The 26,191-nt window shown below is 39.3% G+C and overlaps 1 protein-coding gene across 1 annotated transcript in view; it reads right to left on the minus strand.

Annotated features, from left to right (window-relative positions):
* RFX4 (regulatory factor X4) overlaps window positions 1-26,191 on the minus strand; it is a 101,848-nt gene that overhangs the window by 14,606 nt on the left and 61,051 nt on the right. The window contains exons 11-16 of the mRNA XM_009680018.2: window positions 24,864-25,008; window positions 21,378-21,472; window positions 19,787-19,904; window positions 12,228-12,347; window positions 10,743-10,904; window positions 3,511-3,673 (exon numbers count right to left, since the gene is read on the minus strand). Coding sequence (XP_009678313.1) covers window positions 3,511-3,673; window positions 10,743-10,904; window positions 12,228-12,347; window positions 19,787-19,904; window positions 21,378-21,472; window positions 24,864-25,008 — 803 coding nt within the window. The remainder of the gene's footprint in view (window positions 1-3,510; window positions 3,674-10,742; window positions 10,905-12,227; window positions 12,348-19,786; window positions 19,905-21,377; window positions 21,473-24,863; window positions 25,009-26,191) is intronic.

Consider the following 26,191-nt stretch of genomic DNA (forward strand, 5'->3'; position numbering starts at 1 on the left):
GCTGTGCTGAAAATAACCTGGAGGTTCCGGTGGACAAAATATTGATCATGACTCACCAATGTGCCCCTGCAGCAAAGAAGGCCAACTATATACGATTTTTCTCTCTATTTGGCATTTATGACACTACATCTGAAGCACCGAGTCCAATTTTGGGCTCTCCACTCCAAGGACATTGACATACTGGAGTCCAGTGGAAGTCCATCAAGAAGGATAGAGGGCTGCAGCACATGATGCACAAGGAGAAGCTGAGAGAACTGGGCTTGTTCAGCTGTAAGAGAGGCTAAAGGATGATCTACAGCTATCTAATAGGACAATACAGAGCAGATGGAGTCAGACTCTTCTCAGAGGTGTATAGCAGTAGGGTGATAGGCAATGGACATAAGGTTGGAACAAGGGAAATTTCAATTAGATATAAGGACACTTTCTTTTTCACCATGAGGGTGGTCAAATACTGGAAGAAGTTATGAAGAGAGGCTGGGGAATTTCCATCCTTGGAGATATTCAAAACTTCACTAGATGCAGCCGTCATCTAAGCTGACCCTGAACTGAGCGTGAGTTGTACTAGACGACCTCCTGAGGTCCCTTAAGACCTAAATTATTCTACTATTTTATGAATATACTTCAAGGGTTGGTAATAAATAATGTTAGCATCCTCCCTAGGGAATGACAACTGCCAGCTTTTCAGTGCTGGTAACACTCTGATCTGTGTGGCACATAGGATAGAAGCAAGCAGTTTCTGTATTGTTTTTTTTGCATGCGTGTCCTGGTAGGTGCCATTGGTATATTCACCATACTTCATCTGGCACACCTGAAGGACATCTTTTGGTTTTGCTAGTGGGTATTTGTCTACCAATGTATGGCCAATGTATGTGCTTGAGTTTTCCATATTTCACTAAGCCTTCAGAAAGTCCAACCAATTCCTTCTCATCTTGGAAGCAGAAGGAAATAATTTTAGAACTCACAGTTGCTCAAAAAGGAGACATATGTCTAATTGAAGGACAAATAACAGAGACAATCGTTCACCTATTTTTCTACAAACGCAAATGGGCCAGTTTGGAAATATCCTCTAAATTTCTTCCAAGCAAAACCACTGCTGACTATTAATACTGCAAATCTTGTGTTTACAGTCACGATCACACGTATGTGTGCAGAGTACTACTGTGGATTTAGGAGGAGATTTACTGGATTGAGTTAGAGTGGTTTATGAACCTTGTGGTCTTCCCCAGTCTCACAAATCTAGGGTAGTATTGCTTGCTGTCAGGTTTGTTTTAATGACAGGGAACAGATCATGTAGTCCTTTCTTCATTTTTGTTACAGATGCATTTGGCCTTAATCAGTTTTTATTTTACAGGGAGCAGTTTTTATTATAAACTTGCATTTTACTTTATATAAGCGGCCCCAAGGACAAATAAAACACCTGTATAAACCAAGCCAACAGTCTGTATTTCTCTCTCTTCAGCGATAGTAGGGTTTTATATTGTTCCAAGGCCTCAGATCTTCCACACTGCAGAATACAGTGGTGTAAAGTACTTCAATCTTTTAGGCATTCTCAGGATACTCTGGAGCATTTATATTTCACAGAGGCTCATCTTTAGTAGGCAAAATTGGTAGGAAGCCCAGTAGCGCTGCTGTGAGCAGTGCTCTAACTTTCAGGTATGCTGGGTGGCTAAGAATCTGCATTTGCTGTGGATTTCACGTACAGCTAGGGAATGGCTCACGGCCTGTAGGCTGCTTATGCTCTCTGCTGGGCCCTCGGCATGGGAGTGATACTCAGTCTTTGGGGCTATGACAGCTGCTCACCCTATATTTCTAAGTCGTTTATTCTTCTTCTCCAGAAACTTGGAAATCTTTGTACAGACTGTGATCTTCTTTCTTTATGTCTTTCAGGGCAGCCATCTGTTTGAATCTTGCATGCAAAGTCTCTTATTTTTCTTTTCCTCTCTGAATATGTGGCTCTTTAATATTTTTAAACAAGCTCTGTCTTGAATCTGTGACTGTATCCTCCAAAAGAGCTGTTTAATGCATTCTGCGCTTCAAAACACTGTAGGGAGGTCACTGGATTTCTCTGTAGACGTTTCTCCAAGAACATGTCTCCATTAGTGTATTACATTAGACTCAAATCATAATATAAGAACTGAAACACAAATATGATGCTTTTTCTATGGATCTCAAAAAATTATTTTATAGTAGCACGTAGAAGGCAAAAATTGGGAAATCTTTGTGCTAGATGCCATGTAAATGCAGATTAACAAAGCCATGTAAATGCAGATTAACAAAGAGACCCTATTGATATGATTTTACCAAGTCAATTCCAGACAAGAAGGCAGATGTCACTGAATCGTTCAGAAGCATCACCAAAATGTTTCTATCCATGTGTCGAACATAAAGGCAAATGGCAAAGAAGTCGGATTATAGAAGTCTTTGTCGCCTTTTAGAAAAGTCAATTCACCTGAATATAAAAGTCTCCTTAAATCACCTACTGAGGCAAGGGACAACTGCAGTAGCAATAAATTCTTATGTGTGTATACATGTGTATTTATACATATGTGCACTGCCCTACCGTGGTCTGTTCCAATTCTTACACCTTGTTAGCTCCAGAACATTCCTGCTGCCCTATTTTTGTCTCCACCAAGCAAACATATTCCTAACAGCAGAAGTACTCTGTATCTCCCACATCCAGGTTTCCCTTAGCAGTGACATTCCGAAAGAAATCCAAATCTGCCTACATCCAAGGGAAAGGAGATGCAGGGTTCAAATTAATCTACTGTTACCCTTCCAAGCAGTATACCATCTTCTATGTCGGCAAAGCATGTACTGCAAGGGCGGCAGACATGCAATGAGTCTGAGGAACTCAGTGAAGACTTTGACTCTCTTGTTTCACGTCAGCATCTGGACATCTGCTAATGTTGCTATGTGCCTGTGGATTATTTTGTCATGGTTTTTCTGTAATTATGAATATCTACGAGATAAACATTCTCTCAAATGAGGATGGCACATAAAAAGTGTTGCTTGGTGAAAAGAACACTGTGACACTTTGTCTGGGTTTCTGAAGTATTCCAAGATCAAACTAAATACATTTCTATTATAATTATTTTAACTGAGAGAGTTAATAGAATTTTTGATGACGGGGATGGGATTAGAATATTATGGTGAAAATGTGGCTATTTTTCTAAACTTCGGACATTTTTGATTAGCAGGACTAACAGTAGTCATCGTATAGGATGGTAGTTCTTTGGACAGGAAAACAGGAATCAGAGACAGAAAGAAATCCATTGAAGCCATCTCTTTTAGAAAATACTCTCCAGACATACTATGTTTTTAAATGGAATTAAATGAACTTATAAAACTGAGACATAATATAATCACACAATTACAACAGCAAAAGAATGATTATACTTTGCAGTACAGACCTACTGCATCAAGAAAGAGATTTCACTGCCCTTCCAAAAAACCCCTAAGCTTAGGTTTACCCAAAAACACAAGAAAATAAGACACTGGAAAGTGACTTACCCGTGTTCTTCTCTGTGGGGATAAACAGGTATCCGGTGTGTGACAGATGACGACGGTACGTGTGGACTTCTCATGCAGGGCAGCTGTTGGGAATTTTCCGCAGGTGACCCAGCAGCTGTTGTCACTGTGTAGGTGAGTGACCACGTGTAGGACTGCATAGCCCCTATAGACAAATAAGCATTGAGGGAAGACAGATAACATGTGCTGTCATCCATGGAAGGGCTATACTTTGAGACAGTTGTAGAAAAGCAACCTAATATGCACTAATAACGGAAACAGCAACAATCAGAGCGAGCAAAACGCTCATGTCTAAGGCATTAATGAAAATAGGAACAGATCAGCTAGAGTGCCCAGAGAGCCAAAGATAAGAGGTGCATCCGGAATATCTCAGGCTGTGAACCTTCAGTGTGATACTGTAACTCGAGGCTATCGTCTGTCAGAAAAGCTGGGATAGGGTTTGCAGATGGAGAAATAGCAGTGTTAATATATCTTAGGCACAGTGCACCAAACCCTGAAGCCTCTCTCACGTGGAGTGGGCTGCTGGCCTGTTTAGTTCTCAGGCTGATCACGTCTGGAGTGAAGCAGGAAGTATGATCAGAATCATGACTGGAAAAAGATGCGTCTTGTGCAATAAATTTCTTGCACCCTTACGCAGTTTTCATCTATTCCACCCAACGAGATACCAACCTGCATAGTGGGAACACTGTGGTAGCTCCCCAAATTATAAAAAACACATACTCAGAAATAGCCCAGGCCTTTTCTTTCTGCAAATAAAGTTTCTTTCTCCTTTCTATGTGGCAGGGACTCAGGGACTGGATTTAATTTATTTTTTCATGGAGTGCATTTGTGGGAAGAGCAAAGCAAAGCAGTGGGTTGTGCATTTTGCTTGGAAGGTGCTGAGTTTTTTAATCATCCTGATCCCTTCCAGGCAGGAACACCAGACTCATGAGCCAGCTGCTGAGAAACCTTTGTCCTTTGCCCACACCCCTTTCATTCAGGAGGCTGACAGATCCATTGTTCCAGTATAACACAGCCCTTCCTGGAGGTCATGACCATACTGGCTGAGATTACCCTGCAAATGAGGACCAGAACACTGAATTTAACCCAATGGGAACACTAGTTTGGGGGTCTCCAGGCACCCTTGACTCTTTTTCACTAGCTAAACGGAATTGCAGGAGGTGACTCTTTTTTTCAGTATGGATTCTAGGACTTCCTGTAGTATGAAAGGGTCTAACTCAGAGAGGGAAGTGACTGTATTATCAGGTTGGTGTCCATTCCATGGCTTTGGAGAATGAAAAGGCTACCTCAGATGTGCGTAATTTTTCTCAAATATGGGTGATTTTTTTTCCTCAAAATCAGACAAATTATTCTTTGAAGCGGGAAATGCCCAATCCTGGGTCTGAATGAAGGCCTTCTGAGCCCCACAAGGTAAGCCCAGCCTGAAATACTCCAGCAGGGTGTGATTTGGTGATCTTATAGCAGAGACTTCCTTGCATGTAAAATACACAAAAATATTTGTGCTAGGCCTGTTTTCACATGTCTGCATTTTCCATCACTGACTCCTGAATTTTCTATCTTTCATCTCCTCCCATTGTGGAGGACCACTGAGATCAAAGAGGAGGCATATTCATTTGAGCTGGCACATCAGTGCTGCTGTGACTATAAGCAGTCATGGTTCCTTGAGTTGAGGAAAAATATTTAAGGAAGCCTACCTTTGCTGGAAAACACATTTTCAGGGGAAGGTGCCAAAACTACTTACACAGTCAGCAAATAGTTTCATTTGAAAACAAAAGAAGAACTATTTTGAAAATATCACAAACTACTCCACAGAATATTTTAGTGCAACATTTGTTTTTCAGAAGGTCAGCATATTTTCCTAGTCAAATTTTCCAAAAGAAAATTTGTAACTTGTTTGAAAACAGACTTGAATTCAAAAGAAAAAACAAAGAGAAAAAGAAAAAAAGATGGTAAAAATTCAAATATTTTTGTTTAGGTAATGTTATTTTTTTCACTGTTTAAATTAACCATAAAACAAAAGTTTTGCTTTGACCTGATTTTATTCTTTTCCAGTATTTACTATGGCCAGTGAGCTAAAAAGCACATGACCTCCCTAGATCTAACAAGGATCAGTAATAACAAAGCCAAAGGATCCTTTATGCTATGGCATTTTAGCAAATACGATTAATCTGGCTGGCCCCAAGCCCAAAATATTTGGAATCTTATCTCAGCCTGAGGAAAATGAATCAGTCCAGGACAGTAAGTTGCTTCATGTGTTCCCTGTGGGAGGTCAGGCTCCCTGGACTTGGTCACTTCTGACATTCAAATCTAAATGGCAGACATCTCTGTTCAATTTCTAAAAATTGCTGAGAGGGTGACCTGCTGTGTGCTTGTCCAGACAACGCTGAGAGACAAATACAGAGAAGAGGTTTTGCACTCGAAGAGTTGTGAATGTCTTTACTTAATTTTGCTAGCCAAGAATTGTCCCAGAAACATCTTTTTTCTACCAGAAAGTACTTCACACAGCTGCTCGAGGAAATACTTTCTTTTTCTGGAGGCTTATGGATTAGAAACAAATGTATGTTGGGCTTTACTCTGGATTTACAGAGAGACACGATGCTGTTCAAAGATTTTTCTTGTTAGGATGATCCTGGGAGTCTACAGTTGTCTCATTTCTCTTTCCGTTTGTGGAAGGGATGCCATTATTTTCAGAGTGACCTGGTCACAGAGAGAAAGGAGAACGAGGAGGGAAGATGATAACAGATTTAGAGGCTGTGTGTGCATATATCAGGTCAGTCAGGACACTGTCTACATTGTAGTGAGTGGAAAAGGGGGAAAATAAGGTAAATTTGAAGAGTGGTAGGTTTTGATAGTTATCTTTTTAAAACCTGCCTATGTCCCAGCCCTATAGGATTAATTTCCTTAGCTGGCTGCAGAATTGAACTCCGGGAGACGAAGTCTCTTTTAGATATGACTGAACCCAACTCAACTGCTTTCTGAAATAAACAGAGAAACAATAGTGGTTGAGCAATATTTTGCTCTGCTTTGTGTTCTGAACATGCAGAGTTTGATTAAATAGGGAAGTTCATTTATTATCATTCCCTTTTTTTTCCTTTAAAGATAAATTGGATTTTGAGGATACTAACCAAGAGGCCATCTGACTTGTAAGAGGTCCAATGTATCAATGGAGCTGCTAGCAGTCTGACTATGGCCCAGTTGTACTACTACATAGCAAAAACTAAAGTGAAAGGGAATTCCATTCACAGAACTATGGATTGTACCAAGGGCCATCCGTACACTGTGAACAGATGCTGTCTTAGTGCATGTAGCACTTAAAACTTTGAACAGTCCCTGATAGCTTGATTTCATGTTGACATGTCACAGGTGTCATCAGGTACCAGTGCAAAAAGAATCAAAGGCTACTTCAAAATGCTGGATTTTATATTTGCTTTATGCTGGAGTAAATTTTTCCCCCACACAACAAAGAGATTAGCTTAAAAATCAGATTTGGAAAAAACCCCAAACCTTCCACTGAGAAGAGGAGGATTGCCTTTTGAAGTTGGAACTGTTGATTTTTACACCCTGCAGCCACGAGAATTAAACTCATTCTTTAACAAGAGCTGATGTTCTCATACATTCACATGAGTCCAAGAGCTGGAGCTTTAAGGAAAAAACAGAATGCCATTGTATGATCGTCTCCAGATGATCTTCAGAGGTCCTTTCCAACCTCAACCATTCAAACATTCTGTATTCACAAGCACAAATTTCAGGAGAGGTGGTAGCTCTGCGCAAGCATCTCCCATGTCAGATTCCCAGAACTTTAATACTTAGCCCAGACCCGGAAAAATATTGTCTTTAAGTGACCATTGCGGATCTTAAGACTTAACTCAGACGTACATTTCTTGAAACTACATAGTAAACTGCATAACTAATTTGCAAATGCATTAGGAGCTACTTACAATTCAGAGTTAATTTCAGGTTGTCTCAAAAACATTGCATTAGCAAATGAGTAATCACAGTTTCAGAAGGGGCAGAGAGGAAACGTATAGTCAGCTATACCGTTATCACTTTTATTACAATATTGTTGCAATTTGAACAATCATTAATCTGACCTTTGTGATTTAGAAAGGATTGAGAGTAATTATCCTTTTAAATGTCTAGTAACTTAACAGAAAGATTTAAATAAAATGTTAGCTGAGGCATGCCAGATGTTCTAAATTAGAACACTATATACAGGATTTAGCTTTCTTTTGCTTAGTGTCACGTAATTGCAACAGTTTAATTTGCTGGTTTTGTGCTGACCTTTGAGTGAAGGCAAAAAGGTTAAAACGCAAGTTAATAGTTAACTTTTATTGCTAATGCCACAAGGAAAAAAGACTTAACAATGCCTTAAATTAAGGAACTAAGAGCCAGTGGTAACCAATGGGATTAGTTTTCAAATTTTGCAAAGCATTTTCAGAGTTTGACGTTTACCTCATAAAAGATGTTTAAGAAAATCAACAGTGTCATTTAAATATATCTCTCCAGAACAGCAGATGTTCAGAATAGAAACAAGTAAGGCCTAATATACAATAAATCTAGAATACTATCCACATCTACCTTTTATTTAGTTTTATACATTATTTTCTTTGAAAGACTTGTTCAATTTTTCCATTTTAATTTTTTCAAAATATTCCTGTTCCAAAAAATTCTCTATATTTGTATATGGAATAGTTTTATTATTTATAGTACATCTTCAGCACTTCTGTTTCAAAATATAGCTGTTACCTATAATATGGTTATAGGAAAGTTGGGTACTTGTATACTTGGAAGCATGGTTGTTATTTTATAGTATTTTATGTGGACGAACATGCATTCCATGGTGTAATGGGTAGGAAACTGAAAAGATAATCAGCTAATCTACATGATGAACGTGGGAAATGGAGGCATGGCTTAACTGCCCAAATTAAGACAGGGAAAAGTCCACATACTTGTATTTACTCTTAACCAGACCTCTGCTTGACATTGACAAATTTGATTTGCAGTAGACAAAAATGATTTTCCTGTCAGCAAAAATGGGACTGCACCAGATGGGAATTGCAAAATCTCATTCAGCCAAAGGTTTCTAAAACAACCTGAAAATGAGAAATTGGTAAAAGCAGAGAGCTAAAATAACTGGAAATTATTTTCTTGCCTAAAAGGCTCTGTCCTGGGAACAATTTTGACAAGTTCTACTGCCTATACTGGAGGAGTAGGTTCTTCAACCATTGTACCCAGATTATCCATTTCTAGCTTGAGACTAGACCACTAGCAGACCTTGGCCTTGGCAGGACAAAAAACTTAGACAGAGAGAGAGAGAGAGAGAGAGAGAGAAAGAGAGAAAGAGAGAATAAAACAGTATAATAAAATCAGACACAACATGAGAACAAAAATGAATTACATCTGTAATATTTATGGGAGTCCATTCCCTTGCATTAATGCTAGGATTCATGAGGGACATTTAAGAGCCAGGCAGTTACCTAAGTCAGGCATCTAAGTCAAGCATGCTGAAGGTAGGAGCTCAGATAGCTGATGAACAAGCTTATTACTTAAACATGGAGTAACTTTTGGTTAGTTACCATAGTTACCATAATAGTTACCATAATCATATAGGTTTACAGTCTCTCCAGCCTAAACAGAAGCCCTTTCAGTCTCCATTTTTGTCTATGCCACACAGTAGGTTGTCTATGGGCGGCACACAGTTACCAACTTCTCAGTCTTTTACTTCTGGGTAGTGCTCTGCATCATGAGTAAGTTCTGGCTATAAAATTACAACAATTCTATCTGGCCATAATGTCTACAGAGCAAGTTATTCACAAAATCAGCATTTCAAGACTCAAAGATAAACACCACCTCCAGTGTTGCCTGATCCAAAGTTGTACGCTCACCTCCCATGTCTAGGAATCACACAGCTCTTGTCTAACTCTTTAGGGGATAACATCATCCTATTCTCCTCCTAAATATAGTATAGTCTCCAACAGTGAGAAAACCTTGAGTTTCAGCGTAAGAACAAAAGTTCTTAAATCTCTTTCCACCATAACTATGCATTGTGCTTCCTTGTGGCACCTTGGAAAACATGACAAACTTTTGTCAGAAAGATTTATTAGTCCTTTGGCCACTGCCAAATTATCCAGTGTGGTAAATCATCACTTGTTGACGTTCTTTCAAGGTTTTGTAACTTCTCCAGTATGTCACAAGAGTGATAGTTTCCACATTCTGATCACACACCCATTTCACTGAGGAGCAGTAAAGCTAGAATTCCACTGCCTGGCTGAAAGTCATTCACATTTCTGCTTTTTTTTATATGAGTTAAGAAAATACAGCCTTTTGATCATACAGACAGAAACTCCTGTCCATCTCCCAAAGGTAATGATTCACTTTTACATTAGAGTACAGAACAGAGTTGCACAAACAACAAACCACTTGTGTGCATGTATTGTGTACTGTTTGGATAATCCTAGCCATAACCTGAGTATCTTATGCATAAACTTGTGAGTCAGCAGTTTTATGCAGCCTATCAGATTATAAACTCACGAGTTCCCATAATAGAGTATGTAACTGTAAACAGGCTTCAGACACCCATTTCCTAAAATCTAGCATTGAAAGATGAAAGTTATCATCAACATGTAAATACTTGCAAGAGAAACTTGCACAGATATTTAAATGTATTTGGGTCTCAAATCTGTCAGATGATGTCCAATTCCTGTTTTACCCACTGAGAACTAAGTGGTTCAGCGCTTTGAAAACCTCACTAAATCTTTAAATACCCAGTCCATTTCCATGAAGTACATCAAATTTGCCAGAAAGACTGATTAAAGTCATTCAAGATGCTCAAAAGTACTATATAAATAATTCTTTCAGTGCATTGCTAGAAATATGAAGAATTGAACTGATTTTTAAAACCATTTAAAAATAAAGTGACAGCCCTGCTCCTCTGAAGTCCTCAGCAACTGAAGAGATTTTCGTATGCCTAGGTCTGGAATCTACTGTTATGCCTTTGGAGTCCAGACATTAGCTCCTTTTCCTGTTACACTGCACACCATGTCTGGATAGAGTGAGAGAGTAAAATTAATACTTTAAACAGATTTCAGTTTGAGAGGGCTCCTCATCTTTTGAAAACCAGCTCATACTGTTCTCAGGCTCGATTTCAGGTAGCTGAAAGGAAAAGCCATCTTTTGCAAAAGAATACCAGATCCAGCTGCTATTAGCCTACCTACCTGTTGTGGTTGCTATGCCACCGTACTCTGGGGACTGATTGCTGACAGGCGACGGGGCAGAGGGCACTTCCACAGAGGTGGCAGATTTAGCTGGGGAGAAGGGCACTGGGGAGGGAGTTGGAGGAGCTGGTTCACTCAGAATTATTTCTTCTCGTATTTCTGCTGCAAGTTGAGAGAAAAGTCATCAGAAAACATAGTTTAAGGTGCACTCAAGAAATACTGTGAAGCTCAAATTATACAATCAGTAAGTTCTGTACAGTGTATTTCTGTAAATGCGTAGCAGGAGTCACTCTAATCTTTGAAAGAAGGACTTCTATAACATGCAAGCTATAATAATCTTCAATGCACCCTAATAAGATTTCTTAAAGCAAAGTGCTGTGTTTCTTGTTTTGCATATAGGAAACTGATGCACAGAAATCTTAAGGCTTATATACTTCCTATATACTATCAGGTACCTACAATTACAAGTGCAGTCTGAGTCAGGCACTCCTACTTGTTCTACAGACCTTGGAAAGAAACAGGAATCTCGAGATTCCAGCAGCCAATGGTGACAACTGTATCTCCTCATTGACTGGAGAGGCTCACACTCTGCATGGTTTTAGACCCCCTAAAGCTAGGTGGAAAGTGTGCAGGGATAAGCAACTTGTTTCTCAAAAAAACCCTAAAAAGGCTATGGCAGGAAAAGGAATTAAATCCAGGTCTTTCAACACCCAGAAGATAGTATTTTAATCACTGGAATGTTTTTCTTCCCATAAATCTCCAGAGAGGCAAATTAAGTCACAGCTAAAACGAAGAGCAGAGCTTTCCGAAGCTCATAGAGGGATTTAATTTGCCAAAACTAATGAGAGATACAGAGAAGGAAGAACTCCGAAGACTCCTCATTACAAGGGACAGCCCTGAGCAGAGAGACTAAAGGCAATCTCTGCTCACTCCTGCTCTGGCAGGTCGGTACAGAATGAATGGAGCAGGACTGCAAATCTTTTTTCTGTACTTGTATCCAGAACATAAGTGTATCAGAAATGATAGCTTTCATTTTTGTCTTTGCTCACTTCTCCCATGTCTTCCTCTTATTTAGAGTGGTACAAATCCACTGATATCAGTGCATTTATTTGGTGTGATACTAGCACTAGAGAATGAAGAATCAAAACTGGGCCCACTAAAATGTAACAGTAGCTTAGTCAGATTAAGGGGTAAAGGGTTCAGGACAAAAATCTCTTTCTGAAATACCAAGTGTGTGCTTATGGATGGCATTTCAAACATCCAGAATTACATCATGAAGCAGCAAGGCATCTGTCAGAATGTATTAACCAGGGAGGCTACTCTTACAGATGATTTATTTCAAATCTTGTGGTGAAACTGAAAACAACGCTTTAGCTCCTGGATAGGCATCTCTGGGACAGTTGAGGATAAGGAAGTGCCCTTACATAGAAAAGAGTGAATCCAGCAGAATAAAATGACAAAAGATGAATAAAAGAACAAACTCACCTGTGCTTCCTTCTCCTTTCATTGCCCTCATTAGCTCATTAGCTCTCTCCTGACAATGGAGTGATTCTAGCAGGTACAATACGTAGTCATCAAACATCAAGTGAATAAGGTGAAAAGACCCTGGTAATAAAGTGAGCAAACAAAAAAGCCATTGACTGTCTCAATACACTCATTAAACCAATGATTACCGTATTCAACAAAACAGGCGCTAAGTAGCACTGGCTTCTATACAGTACTGCCACTGGAGTATGTCTCTTACTCAGGGTAACTCATCTGCCAGTGACCAAGGACAAAGTCTAAGTAAGTCTGGGGACAAACAGACTCTGGACTTATGCTGGCCTATATGAATGTGAGGCTCATCTTTCAGAAGCTGAAGTTATAGCTCTGTGGCCCACTTCCTAAGAAAGTCTAAATGTTTAATCAGAATTTCCAGTACAAAACTGGCATTCTTGCCTCCCATGTCACTTGTTAAGCTAGAAGAGACGGTTTGAAAAAACAAAAAATGAAATGGAATAATATAAAACATGTTCCCCTGCAAACATTTTGAATCTACTTGGATGGGTTATGGAGTCTTACAATGAAAGTGTCAAAACCTTAAGCTCTTCAGTGTTTCAAGCAGTTGACTGGCAGAGTTCTACTGAGGTGACCTTATTCCACTGTTACAGAACAAGGATATTTTCTTCCAACCTCTGTAGCATTACTGTTAGCAAGGACAGATAGCCTTTGTTAATTTGTGATAGAGACTGTCCTTTCCAGTTGCACAGAGAGCAGTATGTGGTTAAGTGTGGTCTGAAGAATAAGGAGGTGTCTCATTTATTATTTAGCAGAGGTATCCATACAAGTGAAATTAAGTTACATATCTAGTAACGCAGACTACATGAGAATTAAATAAGGGTTCAGAGTTATCATGGTTTAAGATGCAAGGAAACTGCCTAGCTGAGAGCTGGGACTAGGTTTTCTTGTCCTGCTCTAGCATTAAACAATTTAGACAATTACACTATAGTAGGATTGTTTTGCTTTTATCTAAAGCATCAGATGTTAGTTTCTGTCAGAAGTAGAATCCAGAACCAGCCACCTTAGTGACACGTCCTGGTAAGACATTTCTGAACTGCCTGTGTCACTGAATAAAGAAATGAGAGACTAATCAACGAGAAGGTAGAAACATCCTCCCAAATCTCCTGACAGTGCATCTCCAGTGCTGGACTGGAGGAGACATCCATTAGTTGCCAAACATAGAGGCGTTGGCAGCAGTTGTGGGTATCTTCAAGGGAAAGACTTGAGCGAAAGGTTTGGTCTGCCATACTTCTATGACATTATCTTTTCCTAGTTACCACTTTGAATCATACAACCAGCAATAACATCAGGCGTGTTTCTGTGTCCATCTCTGAAGATGCTGTAGATATCATACCTTTCTTAAATACCACAACAGGATTGTGACTGACTTAAGGGTCTAAAAAGGAAGAGTATAGACAAAAACGTGAGGTACGAAGTCAAAAATCACTTCAAAATTTACTAGTAAAAGAGATTGTGTTGATAGCTATGCAGCTACAAATCCTCAAGTTTTGAGTGCAGATGGAGAACTTGCTAACATTATTAGGAGGAAGGACTGGATGATGTTATGGACTAGAGTAATAGAAATGAAATGCAATTTAATAGCATGCTATAAGAAGTTCTGCCCTGAGAGACATATAACAAGACTTTTTGCTGTAAGACAGAATTTCTTCACTTAGAAATGACAGAGTTGAGAGGAAATTAGTTGATAGGTCTCTGATGCAATTGGCAATGGATGTAGTTATATTTCTCTGTAGAAATCAAAGTATTAATACTATTGCACAAGGCACTGGTGAAACCAGTGCATACCACTCTGGTCACCCATGTTCAAGAAAGATTAGTGCAAGCTGAAACTGCTATGGAGATTAGCAGGAGGATGTGGGGAATGGATAATAGATTTCAAGGGACTAGAAGTGCTTGGCTGGTTTAATCTTGTAGAAGGGAAGTGAATTGCTTCCCATGATGTATAAAGGAGGGTACATGTCAGGGACAGTGAAGAAATATTTGCCCTAGAGCACACATTGTTGCAAAAAATAGATGTGTAAGAAAGGGCCATATATACATGGCAGCTGAAAGTTAGGAGGAGCAAATCATCAGAGCTGAGGCATGGTGTAGTGTCCTCCTGAAAGGAATAATGTGCATCTGCAGAGGAATTCCAACCAGTTTCAAAATGGAGTGTCATCTGTTTATGCAACAGACTCCATGACGTAGAGTTCCTGTAAAAGCCGCGGACAGGGCTCAATCACGCAATGGCTTGCTGAAAAGCTCCTATGTTTATTTAGGCTTGCATAGAATATTTAAAATGTGCTTATGTGCTCATATAAGTCATTAGGTAACTCTGGCTAGTGCCAATGCAGCCAGACAAGTATAAATAATAGCCAGTCCAGCAGCTGACTTAAACCACAGAAAAATCACCAGGTGAGAAGGAAACAGAAATCAGCTACTTGCAGGCAAAAATAAATAAATAAATAAGTCCTTCATCCAGGTGTGCTTCTTCTGAAATTTCATGACTACATTTTTGAGGACAATACTTCCCTAGGAAAAAGATGCAACAAGTTTCAAATTCAATCAAATTTCGGAATGATTGGCTTCTTCATGGGGAAGTTAGACATTACATTTATCTTGGAATACTAGCTTTTACCACAATGAAGCCTAAGTACCCTTACTCCAGCTTCTCTGCTCATACTGCAGAAAGGCAGAAGTCGTCATCTGAAAGGCCCTATATCCTTATACAATCCCAGCTAACAATTCAGCTTTCAAAGCAACTCAGAGCACATTCTTTTTCCTTTGCGACCTGGATGGTCTTTATGTTTCCCACTGGCTTCTGTCCTAACTCCTAAGAGCCGAGCACACACACTGGGAGGAGAACATCTGTCTTTATGGTCTTGGGCAAGACAGCACAGAAGAAGGACGCATATAATTGCAACATCTTTGCTATGAGGAAGAAATCTTTGGCTGTTGGTCAACCTGAATTGTTCAGTTTTTCATTTGCGTTTTATGTTATCGTATGCAAATCAAAATGTATCCCCAGCCTTGCAAGCAAAACTAGTGGAGATCCGCACTTAACTTTTGTAGAAATTTTGTTGTAGAAATTTTTTGGGCTAAACATTTTGTTGAATAAAATCCTATTTCATTTAGCAGCACTATGAAGACAGCAGACCTGGTTGGTCACCTTGTTGTTGACCTTGATTTCCACAGTGGAAAACTGGGTTACTAATACTCCCCCCAAAATGCTACCTCCCCTTCTGACTTCACTTTTTCAGTGGAAGATCTCTGTTAACTTTAGTGCAATTGCTACTGATACATATTTCCAAGGCAAGAAAATCAAGCCTAAATACTTGGCTTATTGAATTTGCCAGTCTTCACGTGCTGGTCACAAGGTTCAGGGTATTTGGTGTTTCCCATGAAACTCCCTGCTCAGCTTTCATTTTAAAAAGAAATTAAAAGAAAGTTGATTGTAGCTTCATAAAACGTTTGGAACTGTGAATGCTAAACACTAAAATGTTAGCAGGCAAATGACAGGAACCTAAGATTTGCTATTTTTAAAAAATGTCTTTGTTTCTGGGGGGTCTGATGCTTTATTTTGAAGGCTTGGGGTCGGCAATATTGAATGCATCATTTAAAAACACTCCAGTGCCTTTGTCACCCCTTTGAATTTCTCTCTTCCTCTCCTATTATTTCTCCCACTGTGTATTTTTAACTCTGTATAGAGTTTTTGAGCCCAGAACTTGTATGAAAGACACTAGACAAACTAGTGTGGTGGTGCTGAATGAATGCAATATTTTTACATTCTTAAATGAGTCAAATGAAATGTAAGCTATAGAGTGAAACCAATATCAGGGCATACGTTCCAGCTACACAGTGAATAGCTATTCAGCACAATGTACAACAGCTTATTCTGTGTTTGAGAGCTACTGTTTTTCACATGAAACTGTGTTTGGTTCTTTCAAGTATATCTTTAAGAATTGAAAAGGATCCAGCTGTGGCTGGTAAACATTATACTCCTTTAAGAAGAGGTAAGGAGTCATTTGAGAGATTGCAGTTACAATAATAAATAGCCATTTGGCTCTAATTTTCAGAAGGAGTTAACCGAAATCATGGCATTGATTACCCAGCTAATGTGCAGTAAGCATCATAAGCTATTAACAGATACAGCAATTATGTGTCAGTAGCAAAAGAACAGTGAGATTTCCAGATCTGGAGAAAATCATGGAGCTTCTATTACTAATTAGTTACTTCTGTACACTGGATGCGTTACCCAAACATTGCCACCAACTGTGCCTTTGATATGCATAGACAGGAAAGAGGGAAGGAGGCAGGGAGAGAGAAAAAGGGAGAGGAGGAGCTTTTTTTGGCCAGGGATTATTTCAACCTGCCCATCTCACCAGGCCTAAAAGCTTTGCAGAATCAAATCTCTGTGCTAGCCAGTCCAATGCTGGATATTGCAACTTCCCATAATCAAATTTCCATAACACATATTTCAAAGATAAAACTATACTGTCCTGCATATAATAAAGATCCCAGCATCTAACACATTATTTCACTTTTTTTTAGAAAATAACACTGTCAGCATCTGGTTCTATTTGTGGCTTGAAGTGGAAAAAAATCAGTAAAAATCAGTCCCCTGAACCAGTTCCCAATATAGTAAGAGAGTAGAGCTTTTTATCTAAGAAAAGAACAAAAATATACAGATGCCAATATTTAAAATAGTAAATCAATGTCTTTTTTTTTCTCCAAACAACTCATTAAAATGCATGTGCTATTGTAACAAGCTATAAGGAACTGTTAATTAACCGCAGAGGAGCTTCTGACTTCTAGCTCTGCTCTGTTTATGTTCACCAGTTATGCTTTTGGAACTTGCTCAGCTCTGCTTCAGGAACAATGTGGCAAATGGCCTTGCAATGAAAGTATCATAGCATTAATAAAAGTGATTATAGTTGTGCCTTTGGTGTTAAACTACCTTTGGGCCATTTTTGGAGAAACAAGATAGGGACAGTCCAGGCTTTGCTCTGCTAGGATGAGGATATGGTTTTGGTACCATTCTCACCTTTGAAAGCCAGAAGGCTCAGAGCTCCCGCTGTCTCCAGTGGACTTGCAGAATTGTTCCTGGAGCAGGAGAAACTCCACTCTGTATAAATAACTGGTAGAGTATGGACAGGACCAAAACTTGTTACCTCCCGGGGTGAACTCCAGCTAGCAGGCTGCACATCACTGCAGCTCAACACACTGTTAAGCGGTTTATACAAAGCGAAACTGCTTCAATAGAAAAGACAAGAAAATCCTCACACAGAACAAATCCTCTAGGCCCCTGGTTAGAAATCTTGCTTTGGCAGTGATTAACACTGATGCAAGAGTCTGCTGAAGCAGGTAACTGTGGCCTAAGTGCTAAAATATGGCAAAGACGCAGAAGCGTGCTCTTTGCTTTTACTTTTTAAAAATAATCAAAGATTTTTGAATGGAAGAAAATCCTAAATTATCTCAGCTTCACACTGGCCCACAGTTAATTTTTTTAACTCTTACTTTGGCTACCAAAATGAGAAGCGGTTACTAATTCAGTCCTAACTATAACACCAAATACCCATGAAAAACACATCAGCTGTGACCAGTGCATTCTTTCCCAGTATGGTTGCATATAAACACATCAAGGGTGTGTGTCTGTATAAGAAGGAGAATCACGCATTTGTACACACACACACACACAAATATTTGTATAACATATAAAAGGCAAAAAACTACTAACATAGTTAGCTGAGCAGATGAAGTTCTCAAAAATGAGAAATGCAAGAGTCAAGTTTATGACAAAGACAACAGGTAAGTTATTTTGCAGAGCCAATATATTATACCATAGTGGGTCCCAAACTCTTGAACCAATGAATAATTCTCAACCTGCACATTTGCCTAGCTGGTGAGTTCATGAACGTTTTCATTAATAAATAAAATCACAGCTGAGGATAACTACACAGACCTTCCAGATAGCTGGTGGTCTAATAAGTAATTTGGGAATCCCTGTTTGAGTAAAGATATTTTGATGTCTAATGCTTTGAAAAAGAGAATGTTTGATTAGGTTACCTATATATCCTAAACAGGAATAAAAATAATGCTGTAATGTGCATCTCGGTAGCAAAAATATATCCTTAAGAACCCTTTAACGTCATCGTTTTATGACTTTTACAGCGTAAATCCAGCACTATACTAATACAAGATGGTTTTTCATTTGTTGGCTGCTGGTGTCTTTTCCACAGTGGGATTATGTCTGCAGAGAGCAGTGTAGCAACCCAAAGTGCTGGAACACAAAATTCAGCATTTGCTCAACACTCATGCAAAGAGGTTTTTGAATGTGGGCAAATACACTGTGTTAAGCAGTATGAGCTACTCTTATGCCCACAACAAAAGAAAAGTTGCAGTGACTCAAGCAGAAAATGACTCCTAGAGAGGATGAGAAATGGATGTGACCAGGATACTGGTGCTGAAAACACAATCTAGCAGATGGAAATTGTGATCGCCTTGGGGATGCCCACTATCCTGACGTCTAATGGTGATTCACTAACACTTGCTTGGAAAACTCTTAACAGTGGGAAAGCCAAGGGAAGCAGTTCTAGATCAAAATATAAATATAGATTCTATTGTGAGTGCCTCTCTCTCATGCTATCTAAATACTAATAGCATAAAGCACATCGAATCTCAGCTGGCAGAAAACCTTGCCGTTGTTCAGTGCAGTGCTTTCATAATTTCCTTTGTTATTAATCTTCTAATAGCATATCCTGACAAATGCGCATTTATAAAAAACATCCCTTATGAGGAACACGGTCTCAAGTGACTGTGAATGCTCACGCTCATGACACAATAATCCATTTTCAATCATCCCTGCTTTTAACTGACTTCAACCTAGCCCTCCAAATTAACTATTTGCATCCAGGATTCAAGGCAAAGCCCCTTCTGAAACCATGTAAAAAAGCAGCATGCATTTTCATTAAAAAAGTAAATGTCTATCTTTGCACCCTGACTGAATTCTAATAGAATAGAAAGGCATTTGCACAGGGTATAGAAACACACTCAGTTTGCAAAGACTGGTTTAAAATGCTAAGTTCCTTAAAAGCAGAGTTGGCAAAATGGCTCACTGGAGACCTTCTCATCCACTTCACTGCAAGTCATCTGTCTTAGTGTAACATGTGGTCACAGCGGTTTGGGTAACCCAGCTGACTTTCCGCTGAAGTGCATTAGGGAATGCTGCCATAACTGACTTCTTCAGTTGACCTGTGACTGATTACTCCAGCTACTGCCTGGCAATAAACAGAAGGAAGTAGTAATGTTTTCAGCTCTTCCAACTAGATCTGGAAGACAGACATCCATCTGAGCGTTATTTGCAAATGTCAGTAGCCTCAACCAAACTTTAAAAAAAACCCTGGACCTGTGAAAACAGATATGTTTTCACTTACACTGTACATTACAAGCCAGGATATAGAATTTTTCAACAGTGCTATGCAATTATTTCAACAAAATGAAAGTACCAAAGCTAGGTGCACTGTGCAAAGTCATGTCCCGAATCACTCGAGTGCCAAAACAGGACCACATCAGAAGGAACTGCTGAGCTACTTTCTTCAAAGAGCCTTGTCTCTTGGCAGCTACCTGCAAGAAAGCAGATATATCTGACATGGAGAAACTTTTATTTCCACTGCCTGGTATAGTTGAACAATGCACATATTTGTCCTTCCTTTCTTTCTTTTTTTTATTTTTTAAACTGGAAAACTAATTACCATTAACTTTACATTAAAGTAAACACTAAAAATTCAGAAAAACAAACACAGAAGGCTACCTTATCGCTATATACAGCCTTCGGAAACAGTGAACTCTAGAGTATTATTCAGTACCAAGACAGAATTTCCTTTATAAATGATGAAAAGATTTATTAGACTGCCAAAAAATCACTCTGGTCTTCATCCTAACCTAATTTTCTTTCATGATGATTCTTAGACAAGGAATCAACAGAGTTTGATCTACACTGAAAACATGTATTAATATTTCAATTAAAGTTTACTACTGAAAATAAATGTTCCTTCATGTTTTTGTTTTTGTGAATTCAGATAATCCTTTTACTAGCAAAAGTACTTCCCAGAAAGGAAGGCATTAACTCTTCAAACCTTATTTTCTATAGTCATATTTGTGTTAAAGAATTAGATTTAGCCAATCAGCTAATAAAATCCATGCCAAGTTCTTCCTGAAAAAAAAATTATGGTCCAAATTTCAAACTGCATTCCACTAAAAGAAAAGTTCCACAAAAGAATCAAAATATTTCAAGTGATCCAGGGAAATGTCTGCTGTTTTTTCCATGGATCTTTTGCAGCAGAGAGAGATGCAGCATGTTTACATACATGCATATTTTACTTACCAACTCTAAAAATGAAATCTGGAATAACAAGTTGAATTTTCTAATAGAACATCCTAATACAAAGTAGAGTTAATGACAGAAGTTAAAATAGTCAATGGCATAATTGCATACCCTGCATAACATTATGGTGATGCCTGAATAACTTTGAAAGTATTTTTTAAGAAGTAAGCTTCCAGACCCAGTGAAGTTAAAATAAACAGAAGTCCTTGGTATCCCAGATCAATTTGAAAACCAACATAACTGTATCCTTCTCTGTAGGGAAAAGTAGACAATTCATCTTTACACTTGAATGTGTATAAATGAATTAGCTGGCCTAACTATCCTCTTCTTTAAAATCTCTAAAGTACAGACTAGGTTATCATCTCCATTTGCACTACATAGTTAGGATGACTTTGAAGCAACTGTCTCTCCGTACCCTTGAAATATTGATTCGATTGGAAACCTTAACTCTGTTCCATTCCTGAATATCATCTTTCAGGATGGAATAGACGAGCATAGAATGAAAAAAAAACCCTAAACCTGAACTGTCCTCACACTGAGCAGGAAATCTTGTGAGATTTTGCCCGCTGCTGCTTTACGCTTGCCCATTACCAATGCATGATTAGTTTGGTTTTTTTGGTTTTTTTTTTTTTCCATTTCTACTAAAAATCCATGACGTGAATAGAGCTCATACTGCACATCAGTGACTCAGGTCCTAACTCCCATTTACGAACCTTCACGACACATCTGTCCACCATGGAATCCAGCCACTCAATGTACGACTCAATGGGGGACTGCTCCTCCAGAAGGTGATCAAACTCCTGATACACTGGCAAACAAAGAAAAACACCCCAGTTCAGTGCTTGGATTCCATTTAGAACAAGAGAGAAACAAATCACAAAAAAGCTGTCAATAGCTTCTCACAGATTTGCTATACTTATTATAATGCATTGCTTAGCTATAACAAATACATCTTCCTTGGTGCTGACCCAGTTACTTGGCTTGGTCTCCACCCTGCTTCTACTGAAAGTGATGGAGCCACTGGAAGCGGTATTTAAGCAGGAACAAAATCAGGACTTATTGTTTAAAATTAATCTTTTAGTTTCAGCGTCAACCATCCATGGTGCCCAAAAGCAAAACATTGATGGTGTTCTCTACGAAGAGTGCAAAGCTAGGCCTTGACCTTGGTAATGAAAAAAGGTCATTCGTGAAATTGATTTAGAAATGCAGAAAGAATCCTTTAAGCACCAAGTGGATGAGCGTTGCTGGTAGGACTCTCATCTGTAGAGTGCTTTATTTGCAAAAATATAATTTAACTGCTGCATATCATCTATTTGTGGTGCCCAAACCACACATACGTATAAAGATTTCCCACAAACTTCTACTTCTTTAAAATAAAATGCTACAAATGCACAAATGTTATAATGAATTTATCAAGAAGAGTTTCAAAAGCCAATTTGAATACTTGTTAACCTCTCTGAAGTACACATACATATTTTAATAACGAAAGTAAAAACAATTAAGTCATTCAACTGCAGGTCTTAAAATTACAAGTTTCTAGTTTATTTATGAGAATCAGCAACTGGAAGACAAAGAATCATGTGCTTTGACATCTTAAGAAACTGTTCTTCAACTCAGCTAAAATAAATGGCTAGTAAGTCAAGATGAAAGATACTTTCTACCTGCTGTGTCACAGGATGATCTCAGTGTGCTATGCATTTCCATTTATGCTTAATTATAAATAACAGGAGGAGGAATTTCCCTCCCTAAGAAGTAGAGAGCAGGGATGGTAGGGGAGGCAAAGCGTAGAGAGGTAGCAGCTAGACAAGCGAGCCACAGAGACTGCCCAAGAATAACGCAACGGACAAGCTCCTTGGGCTCTACATTGGGCAACAGCATCCCAAGATGAATCAGCAAGCTGGGCTGAAAGGCATTTGCTTTGCACCTGACTGTAACTTTGTTTATCTTATGCTTGCAAAGGCTAGATGGTCAGAAATGTTACTTAGGGAAGAAGGGAAATCGTGGTGTTTGCAGCCCACTTATCTTTTTTGGTTGCTGTTTTAATGAACGGCCAACCTCACTTTACTCAGGACAGGATCTCAGAGAAATTCAAACATTGTTTCCTTGCTTAAGTATTTGGCGAGACATAAACTGCCTGATACAACAGATGAACTCATTCACATGCTGAGCAAAGAGAGGAGCAGGGTGGAAAAACAAATCGGTTGCCTGATTTGCTGCTGGAACAATGCAATTATGTACAATCCCCTACTTGAGAAAAGTAATTGTTTAGCCCTAAGTGACTGGTACAAATACCTCAACGGGACCTGAGAAAGGGGGAATAAAGAAGAAATCGTGTCAGAGAGAGCTACCACATCAAAATAGGAAAGAGCTGCTCTTCTACCTGGTTTTTCTCTGTCTCTAATCTTGCCTGTAGGGAACATATTTTTTCCAGTTATAATATCTGGAAATCACACATTCTTAATTACCAATACCAAGAATGTTAGACCAGGCCTTACTTCCATATCACGAGTCATGTGGAGTTTGACCTTTGGAAAAATCTTTGGCCAAGTAGAACATACCTCAAAGACAGAAGAAAAAAAAAAAAGATCCAGAATAATCCCTATCCATATCTGCAAATCTCAGTGGGATAGCTCCATGCTGAACACTCACATTAGGTTAGCATTTCTGGGTGCTTCTCTCTCCTTCTCCCAGCTGGAAAACGTTGGCTTACCACATGGAAAAACATGTGCTTAAATCTACCTGCATTCATGAAATTCCTTTTGGTTTGATGACAGCTAAGTTTGTATTTAAAAACCTAACACGTAAATAAAAAGCTTTCCTGAGCGATGAGGATTTTCTGAACGTGAGCCAAAACTGTTACCGTGACTAGAGATCACAGCTTTGACAACAGGTTATTTTTTGGCCAGTGGGAGGATGCTGGGTAGATACTGAGGATAAAACAGACTCCAGAAGTTTCTGGGCTCTAGCCTCACTATATTCTACCTCCTCCGCTGCCACGTCAAGGTTCTTTCTGCTCAGAAGGGGAGAGCACCATGTCAGGAAGTGAATGACGGGACAAGAATGAGAGGCAAGCAGCCCTACACTGGCAAGCGGAGCCAAGAGAGAAAGCAAGGCCATTCCCTTAACTGCGGAGAATGTTAGTGTTAACACGGAGAGACAAAAGGTATGTGGGAGAAGAGTCAACGTCAACCTTGTGGGCCCAGCATACGTGTAAAAGTGCCACCCCTCTTCTTCCCAGCCACATACTAAATGAGTTACCCCACTAGCAAACCTACTCTTGCAGGGCTCCCACAAGTGCTTGTCCTGATTGCTCCTCATTAAGGCTGGTTTCAGATAAGAGATATCTGTCTCAGAACAGAGATGGCAATACAACAGGTGGGTTCACAGGTGACAGAGGTTATGAAGGATGCCAAACACAAAGCTGGTCATCTCCGGGGCCTCAGCGGGACAAACTCAAATGTGCTTAGGGTTACACCTAAGCTTATGACCACTCACTCACTGGACAATGCAAGTTACATTTTATATTTAAAATGTATACATTTTATATTTAAAAGAGAAGGTCTTTCACTCTAGAACCAACTTTCCAGCATTTCCAAAGTCACTTTTCAATTCATGCCCTTCAATGTACTAAGCAGATTTTAAATTAGCCAATGAGCTTGCTCAATATGGAACCTGTATTTACTCATAAAAGATCAGGGTGAAAACTTCATCCCACCAAATTATCTTGTTTATGAAAGTACTGTATAAAACAAAGCTTTTTACAAATAAGTTTACAAGGGATTCAAACACATAATCACTCTGTCATCAAAGCCATTCAAAAGACAACTCTCTTGCAATTCTGCAGCAGTGTAGACTGGACTCTATCAGATTCAATGGTTCAGGTGTAGGTTTAATCTGCCTAGAACTCCCCCCTGAATTTTGGTGCAAGTTCTCAGCTGTTCCAGATAACAGAAAGAAACTCTTTAATGGACGAGCACATACCTCTATGCCGTAGAACAGAAGAACTTGACAAGGCTTTGCCTTACTTTTTGATAAATGTCTCGGTATTTATCTTAAGCCTCCACTGTTACAATTTCTCTTAGTTGCATTTCTTTACTGCAAAGCAATGGCTGCCAAACTTAGCAGTGTTACTTTCACTGAGCTTTGTTTGCAACAGAAAGCCAAGTTCACCTGGCTTTGTTTGAGGGTTCTGCTCTTACATTGTATGATGAGCTTTCTGTGTTCCTCCCGTGAGTCCTCCATAGTATAGAGGGTTTGTTTGGTAATGCTATTCAGATCCACATTCCTCCAGTCCTCCAGCATTTGGAAAGTGATGTCTGCACTGTGGATCACCGTTCTTGATGCCTGTAATCCAATCCAATCTATTCATTAGTTCATGGTTTATTAGGTTAAAAAATAGGCTTTATCCCCTTTTACGCTTCCTTAGCTAGGCTCACTAAGTTGATTCTCATTATGGACCCCCACCCAACACCCTGATCTCTTACAGAAGTTACTGGGGTCTGCAAGTCATTTTGCCCATTCTAGTCAGCTGCAAATCTGTGGTTCACACCCATCATAAATCCAGATGGGAACCCCTAATCTAGTTGTTCTGTTGCTAGACTCCTCAGCCTATAACACTTCTGTTGGCTTTCTTAGCCAGCATCAGTCCAAACCCAAAAAACAGCAAGAAAAAACAAGCCAAAACCAAACAAACCCCTCACATGCTTGCAATCTCCCCTCTCCCAAACTCTCACTCTTCCCTCAGCTACATGAAAAGGCTCAAGTTCATTTGCCTCTGCAGCAGCATCTGCCTCGAGTTGAAACAAGGGCCTGCTGCCAATAAGGGGAGAATAGGCTGAGAAGAAAGGAAGTGGCACAAGGTCACGACCATGTAACACACACCAGCTCCCTGTAAGTTAAGCAGAGGTGATAACCCACACTAAGGTTATCAGCTGCCCCAAGGAAATAATGCATTTGAAGAGTCCTTCAGGTCGGTAAACTGTTGGGTCCCAGGCCTGATGCAGAACGCTGTGGCCTCTATATGAATGATCCTGCTTTCCTCTGAACATCTATGGACCTCTAAAGTTCAGTGGCAATCCCTCAGGTGGCTCTGACATCTCTGCCTCCACCACTAAAATAACGGAGGAAGAAACCTACAAAGGAGTCTGTGCAGGAGTTTTTGTTACCCAAAGCCTCTTCCGGTAGACTTTTCCACTCTCAGGGTTAACCTGAGGTATTGGATACACTTTTTAAAAGTGGAGCTTTCAGTATGATAGGGAAAACAAACCGTCTGATCAGATACATGGATGAAACCTCATTGAAATCAGTGGAGCATCTCCTTTTCATACTGTACGCATTTTGATCTCATGAGCTTTTCATAGACAATTGTGTTCTAAACTAATTGGTGAAAAATGAACACTTCAGAGTAGTTTTGATGTTCACTTGCAATGGTTGCATATTTCTGTTTAAAATCCCTGTAGTTCAAACATTTAGCTTATGACTAATTTTCATTTGATTTATAACATACAATTAGTCTTGTATTATTTTA

The sequence above is a fragment of the Struthio camelus genome, chromosome 1 (assembly GCF_040807025.1).
Source record: "Struthio camelus isolate bStrCam1 chromosome 1, bStrCam1.hap1, whole genome shotgun sequence".
NCBI lineage: Eukaryota > Metazoa > Chordata > Aves > Struthioniformes > Struthionidae > Struthio > Struthio camelus.